This window comes from Aegilops tauschii, chromosome 1, assembly GCF_002575655.3.
Source record: "Aegilops tauschii subsp. strangulata cultivar AL8/78 chromosome 1, Aet v6.0, whole genome shotgun sequence".
In the NCBI taxonomy this organism is placed as follows: Eukaryota; Viridiplantae; Streptophyta; class Magnoliopsida; order Poales; family Poaceae; genus Aegilops; species Aegilops tauschii.
The window spans coordinates 30,996,039-31,003,651 of NC_053035.3; the positions used below are offsets into that span (position 1 = coordinate 30,996,039).

Sequence of the window (7,613 nt, forward strand, 5' to 3'; positions counted from 1 at the left end):
GCCTAGCCTTTCTCAAGAAATTTGCAAGAAATGGTAGGCTTCGTACAATATTCCAGGATCACATGCACCATCTATGGCCCTTGGGCCGTGCATGGTCCGACGTGTCATTTCACGATTCGCTGGGATGACGAGACCTGAGGTAGAGTTGGGTACAAGTACTAAGTAGCATAGTAGTATACTAGTATACCAGTGCTTCTTTCCAAACGAAACTCCGGTGACCAACTCCTCATCTCTCAGCCAGTAAATATCTCCGGTTAGCCGGCCAGCGTGCTTGCTCCCTGCTTGGTTAACCATCTGAATCTCCGGTGGTACGTCATGGTCCGGGGAAAGACGGTGATCGAGAAGATCGAAAACACCACAAGCCGGCAGGTGACCTTCTCCAAGAGGAAGGGTGGGCTGTTCAAGAAAGCCAGGGAGCTGGGCGTGCTCTGTGATGCACAGGTAGGGGTGCTCCTCTTCTCCAACACAGGACGCCTCTACGACTACTCCAACTCCAACACCGGGTATACTACTCTTTATAGATCTATCTGTCTGTCTATCTATCTATCTATCTATCTATACTTTCAGTACTTTATGGGCTAAATCAGCTAGATGTATGGTTGTTTCAGTTCGTATCTTCTATTGATCTATATATTGCCTCTGAGTTAATTTCGAACCTTTGCTACTGACGAGTGTATGACCTATATGGGGCTGCATGTGTCCTCCTAAAATACAAGATCCAAATACCCACTGTATTTCTCTCCTTTTTCTGAGGATGCTTGGTAATTTGAGCCAATAATCTAGAACAGGGGAGGGGAGGCAAATTTTGCGAAAGAGCACGGACATGCCAGATAGACTGATTTTGCAAACTCATCTCAAGCGACAGTTAAATAGTAATCCATATTAATTTAGGTCTCCATCAGCCAATGTTTCGAGCCAAATTTAATCCATTTCTTCATTCCACCCAAGAACTTTGGTTTTTAAGGAGAGAATATGAAATTAAAAGACTTAATTAATGATTTTTTTGTATCTTGAATTCTTGATCAGTATTTTTCTCAGTCTCAACTTTGTTACCTTACTGCTCCTAATTAGTTTTTTTGGCGATATTTTACTTTCTGCTTCGCAGAGCATAGCGAAGTCCACTCGTCTCCTTTCTCTATATTGACGATCGAGAGATGTCACCATAGTAAAAGGATGAGCTGGAATTTCGCTTGCCTCACTTGTATGAGATATAAGCAGGTCTGGTGGTATTTCTTGATATGTGTAACCTCAGTTAATTAAGCTTGTGGTTTCACAGTGTTATTTCGTGATGCATTCAGAAGTTCTCGTCCGATTAGGAACCAAAACATCACATATTGAAGAAAACATTGTATTTTACGCACTTCAACTTCATAGTGTGCATGCGCCCCTACAGAAATAATTAATGACATCATCTTATCTTCCTTTGAAGTATATTTTAAACCGGACATAAAAAATACAACACAAAATGATATTTTCTATTTCCCGCTCCAACTCTATTAATCTACATACTATTCACACGAGTCACATTATTTTCTCTGTCCAACTTATTTCTACTACTAACTTTGTGAAATACTTCTGTGGTTATTTTATGCTCTCACAAATTCTTAACATCCAACCTTTCCTCCATTTTATCCCCAAATACTATTGACAAGTGCTTTTTTTACGATAGATTAACAAGTACTTATGACTACCTTTTGATGTAGGGATCATTAGACGAATAAACTCAAGACACTAGTCCACACATCTTTTCTTTTCTATTGTCTGTTTCCAACTTTTAACACCCTCTTGTATGTAGTCTGCATTGAAATGTAAGAGAATATATAAATATGTTTAATAATATTTAGGTTGATAATATGAATACAACGTGTGGAAATATATATATCAAAATGTTAGCCTTTGATTTTAGAAAAATGATATATGCACATACCATGCCAACACATTCATTCAAAACTGCGCCCCATATCCATTGTATAACCATGGAAACTATGGCCGTAAAATCATGTCAGCATGCATTGGCACACGTGTACCTCTCTTCAACAAAAACTTCACAAAGTGTGCATAATTATATCTTTCTCATTTGTAAGATAAGAGATTTGGCTTTTGTTTAATATTATAATATGTTATCTCTTGTTTACAGGATGAAATCACTACTTGAAAGATACCAACAGGTTAAGGAGGGTCAACAATTCATGAGTGCAAGCGCAGAAGCTAAGGTATGACTTTTGATCAGTATTTCTCAATAAGATAGCTAGTCATGCGGTTTATGTCTACTTCAATGCTCATTGAGTCTGTCCTTCGTATACTATTGTACTATCCCACCTTCATACCATGCGGATACCATGCGTGGGATAGCTATCCAATTATGCCACCCTAACTTTAGAGATATACCTTCTCATATGGCAACAAAGATTGAGATTAACATCAAGTGTCATGCCAGAATGAGCCCTCAACCACCTTATTCTTGATGTCTTTCCTTAATGTGATTATCCATTGCCGACACGGTGTCCTGGGCGCTGGCAGTAACGTGCTGCTGCCCAAAGTTGCTCGACTAATTTCACTCTATTATGTTATAACTTTGTTTCAAAATAACCAATAAATAAAAAATCTATTGTTTTGATGCACTCATAGAATGCGTAGTATTATTTTTTACTGCAAAGTGCACTATTAGCTAAGGAATTTACAATACCGTTAGAAATCAAACTTCATGGGTTGCAAATCTGAATTAACCGCGAAAATCAAATTTTTATTTTCAAACTAGAACATTGTAGATGTTAGGGCACATCGGAGTTAAGAGAGGCAGTGCTCTTGTTACTAAAAGATCGTCTTCTAAGTGAAGCGCTAGTCGGCGTGGGGGTGGGGTGGGGAAGTATCTATATGGGCCCGATCTTGAGCAAAGCAACGCTACAGGCTTTCAGGTGAAAGTGGGATGTAAAACAAATTATACATAAAACAAATAACATCTCATGCGTTGCTCTACAGACCATCGTCGTTTGTATACACCCTGACTGCTATATATGTTGGCTTAGCTCTATTTAGTGGAGTTTACTTATAAGTGCCTTAGAGTTTCATTGTAGTGACACGGGAAGGTGGGATGACACAAAAAATGGATAAATTTGCCTTATTCCAAAATTTAAGGAGATAACATTTCCAACATCTTACACAAAGGACCTCAATATACTAATGATATTTAATGCACCCACTTGATCAATTAGTAAAAAATATATGCATATTTTAAAGATTGGTTCATGTTGCTTTTGTAGTTCAATTGAATAGCTATTTCATTATTTCACCTATAATTTAACAAAACCCACGACAATATAGTTTGTCTCCGTTCAGTTGTTTTATTTTAAATTCTGTAGTATAAATACATTATTCCAGGACATTGAGTATTTCTACATGTATGTGACTGTCCGTTTATAGTTTTGGCAAGCAGAGGGAGAACGTTTGAGGCAGCAACTACATAACTTGCAGGAAAATAATAGGTATGCTAAGTAAATTTATATGAATGATGTTCTAAAACTGAGATGGGTACTGATTTTGCATGTGCAACAATTTGAAATATCATAAACTCAAATCCTTAATAGATGTAATATTCATACTCAGAAAACAATGATAACACATTTTGCACTAATTTGCTAAACCATTTCAGGCAGTTGTTGGGACAACATTTATCTGGCTTAGGCTTGGAAGACTTAAGTGGTTTAGAGAAGCAACTAGAAACGAGCCTGCATAACATTCGACTAGCAAAGGTAATGCTTAATGTTACCATGATCGTGCATCTTTGTAGTGGCACTAATCATATTGTTCGTTCCAGGACCAACTTATGATTGATGAAATTGAAGAGTTCAATAAGAAGGTCAATTTGAGATTTCACCATTGCAACACTACTACCTCCATATCACAGAGGGTGGACCGTTTTATTTCCAAGTAGCCTAACCTTTTTTAACTGCAGGGAAACCTCGTACACCAAGAAAATGTTGAGCTGCACAAGAAACTAAATATCATTCATCAAGAGAATATATATTTGCAAACCAAGGTGCGTAGGTATAAGAGAACCACCCACACAAAATTGAAATAAAATAAAGGGAGTATATAAGAGTACTCCATATATAATACAAAAACCTTGCATATCTGTAAGTTGTCATGCATGTTCAATTCAATTTTTCAGCTAAATGGGCAGCCAGAAGCAAACGGGGTGATTACAAGTTCTTCTAGTCATTGCAGCATTGCTGCTCGAGATGGCGCAAATCTAGTTCGTTTGGAACTCAGCCAACCACATCATGCAGAAAGGGGCGAGGAACCAGAATCACCAACACTGGGGTATGGTGAAATTTGTGTTCTTTAATTTGTCTTTGCCTATTAAATTGTTGAGACAAAGTAACCACATAAGCTAACACAGAGGGCAACCTCTCCTATTCAATGCATGAAACAGTCTCTGACTACCAGCGGACTGATGGACAAATAAGAGGCCAGATGTTTCTACTAAAATCTAAAAGGTCTGTCAGATGATCGACTGGAGTATTGATGTGGCAATTCTATTCTCAATCAAATGCTAGTTGTTGTTTCCAGTACGTCTACCCATGAATTCTACATATAAAATTTTATTGTGAGATTTGCAACTTGCTCCAGGTAATTTTCTTTTTCTTGTTCTCAAAATATGATAGTACTTGTGGCTACTGGCTAGCAAAGGAACGAGAACATCATTATTGAATCCCCAGACTCTATAAACATGCATTCATATCCATGAATACCAGTGGGTCGCACTTGTTATTTATAAGGAACCAGCACACCGTGTCAGGTATACAATGTGCAAACCAGGTTGAGTTTGCTTGAGTACATTTTTCCTCAGAAAATTCCAAATTTCACCGCCAACAATTATAATATGACCAAACGTACGAACACAAACCAATAAAAAGTTGTTCATCAACAAAAGTTCAATTGTTAGATTCGATTGGCTTGCAAAAACCTTCCACAATATTGAGATCATCATTATCATTGGAAAGAACTACAGAAAATCACCACAAAGACAGGTCGTCAATTTTTCATGATTGCCATGGACAAAGGTTCATGGACCACAATTAGATATTTAGAGGACTAGACATCCCAAAAAGATGAAAAGGCTCATCGCACACCGAACTAGTATTGTTTGTCACCAAAGGATCGTTCACTCATGTGACTCTCATTGCACATGTTGTTTGATGTGCATGTGGACCTCAATCACACGGTTTGTCCAGCCAACCATTTGTATGGATGGATAGAAGTCATGATTGTTGGCCCAGTCCCAACGTAAAGTACTTCGGACAATGATGACACGACGATGACAACGACGACGAACGAGCGAGGCTGACTCTGATCGATCCACCCATGCATTTCAAAGATAGCTTCCTCTGGCTAGTCTGCTCCTATCGATCTACTTGTGGATGATGAATCCCATTTGGTCATGAATCCCGATCCCCTTTCCACCTGGGCTGCTCCCGCGGGCGGCATGACGGAACCCTAGCCGCCGCCAGTCCACACCTCCCCTGCTCCTCCCCTCTCCCTCGACGCCCCCGGAGGGCGCCGTCGGGCATAGCTGGGTCGGCGTCGGTGGCGGCGGGGCCTGTCTTCCGCCCTGCCCAAGTGCTTGCAGCGCGGGCTACAACGACCTTGTGTGGGCGCGGCGCTCGCGTAGGCGGCGCAACGGCGACCCATGCAGGGGGGCTGGTGGTGCGTCTAGGCGACTAGATGTGGTGGCTACGCGGTGGTGGTGGCATTCCACGATGGCCGGTGCCCTTCTAGAATTCGATCGACCAGTGGCGGCACGTGGGGTTGCCAGCGGCGGCGTCTGGGCTGCTTGGCGTGGCGTGGTGTCTTGCCCCAAGATGCGCGAGGGCTGGGCGTGAGGCTGTGGCGGTGGGGTGTGCTATGGGAGACGGTGGTGGACATGTCTGCCCAATTTGGTGTGTGCGGCTCCTCTGTCCGGCTGTTCGTCAGCGTCGTGGGCTGGACTTCTCTGGTCGCCTCGGTTGCTAGGGGTGGTTCGGCAGCGGTGTGGTGCAGGCCACGCATTTGGCTTGGGCGAGACGGCGTGATTGCGGGTCCCGACTCGATCTACGGCCTTGGGCGCTGCTCCGGCCTGGTTCGCTGTGTGGCGTGTACCAAGAGGTGGTGTCGTTGCCCTGCTCAGGCTCGTCCGGATCTTGGTGGTGGCACCGGTCAACGGCGTGGCCTCGCGGCTCGAGCGGTGGTGGCTCCTATTTGTCAGTGGGGTGCGGGCGGTGGTGGCATCCTCCCCTCTCCTAGGTCCGAGCCAACAAAGCGTGAGGTGCTCACGTGACGGAGGATGGTTGGGTCCTAGGGTTCGTGCTCGGGCGGGCTAGATCTAGGCTTGAGGCGGACCAGAGCTTCCGCTCCGGGTAGGTGAGGATGGGCATGGTCCAGGTGGCGGTCAATGGTGGAATTCCCCGTGCTCACCCGGTAGCGATGAGGCGGCGCGGCTGTTGCGGTTGGTGGCGGTGCGATCCGGCCGGTGGGCGTCTTCGGCGTGCGGCGTGGATCTGATTCGTGGTGGTGGACGGCGTCTGGCACGTAGGTACAAGGGGTTGACTAGGTCTGCGTTGGCTTCGTTCGTGTTGTGCACTTTGTGTCTGCTGCTTGCTCATGGAGCCGGTCGGAGTTAGGCCCTTCGGGTGCTGCCATATCATCGGACGGATCGGCTGTTGTGGCCATCGGCTTTGCGTCGTTCGAGGTGCTCGACGGCGGCCGTCAGCAGTCAGTAGGTTGCATCCCCACTGTCCACCAGGACCGAGAAGGGAGGCAGGTGTGGGCGCCTCCTACTGTGGAGGTGCTCACCGAGACCCGGTGACTGATGTCGGGCTAGGAACGAAATGTGGTCCCTTTCACTCCTACGAATGTGGCAGGGGATCATGATGTGGATCGCCGGTGGTGTCCGGGGCCATGGATGCCGGGACCGTGGTCTCGGATGTTGAGCCTCGCAGTTCGCTTTCTGGCACACTCTATGGTGGTGGTGGTGACTCTACTTCTTGGTCGTGTGGGCAGTAAGGGGTGGAGTGGTGGGAGGCTCTGGCAGTGCCCAGATCTGGTGTGGATGGGCAGGCCCTCACGGAGATGTTGATCGGGACTCCCCTGGTGGCCGGCGAGTGTCCGAGCGAAAGCTTCTCGCTATCTCGCGCTGGCGTCGACGACGCCTGTGGGTGTCGCTTGCTTCTTGGAGTCGTTGTTGTGGGTCTCGTTATGCCAGGGCTCCGGGTGAAAACCTCTGTCTGTTTTCTTGGACTCGGCAACGGCGACGCTTCACGTTGTCGCCTTCTTGGGGGCATTGTCGTGAAGCTCAAGAGTCTTCGGTCGGGTCTTGACGAGGTGTTAGTTTGCTCTAAGTTATTGTTGTATTTTTTTTATCTACTTTGTAAGAGGGTATCCTTATTATTTGTATCATTCGACCGTTGCTTTATCTATAATGCGGGATGAAAGTCTGTTTTGAGATATCTACATGTGGATATTGCAACGCCAAAGGAACACGCACGTACACAGCGGCCGGACGGCATGAACACAACGAACGCACACGAAACTTGGGTGATTGCCACGGGGGTGTGACGCTCCTGTTGAATACTTTA

The 7,613-nt window shown here is 44.9% G+C and overlaps 1 protein-coding gene across 2 annotated transcripts; it reads left to right on the plus strand.

Annotated features, from left to right (window-relative positions):
• The first annotated feature begins 213 nt into the window (after positions 1–213).
• On the plus strand, positions 214–4,717 carry LOC109750518 (MADS-box transcription factor 23). 2 transcript variants are annotated; one of them, XM_020309481.3, is made up of 8 exons: positions 214–503; positions 2,138–2,213; positions 3,421–3,482; positions 3,650–3,749; positions 3,815–3,856; positions 3,953–4,036; positions 4,169–4,320; positions 4,433–4,717. In XM_020309481.3, exons 1-8 carry the CDS (start codon positions 316–318, stop codon positions 4,437–4,439), a joined length of 711 nt encoding a protein of 236 aa, XP_020165070.1. In that variant the 5' UTR covers positions 214–315; the 3' UTR covers positions 4,440–4,717. The 2 variants fall into 2 exon arrangements, with proteins under 2 accessions (XP_020165070.1, XP_045086355.1); XM_045230420.1 differs by lacking the exon at positions 4,433–4,717 and having other exon boundaries at positions 4,169–4,345.
• The last annotated feature ends 2,896 nt before the right edge of the window (positions 4,718–7,613 follow it).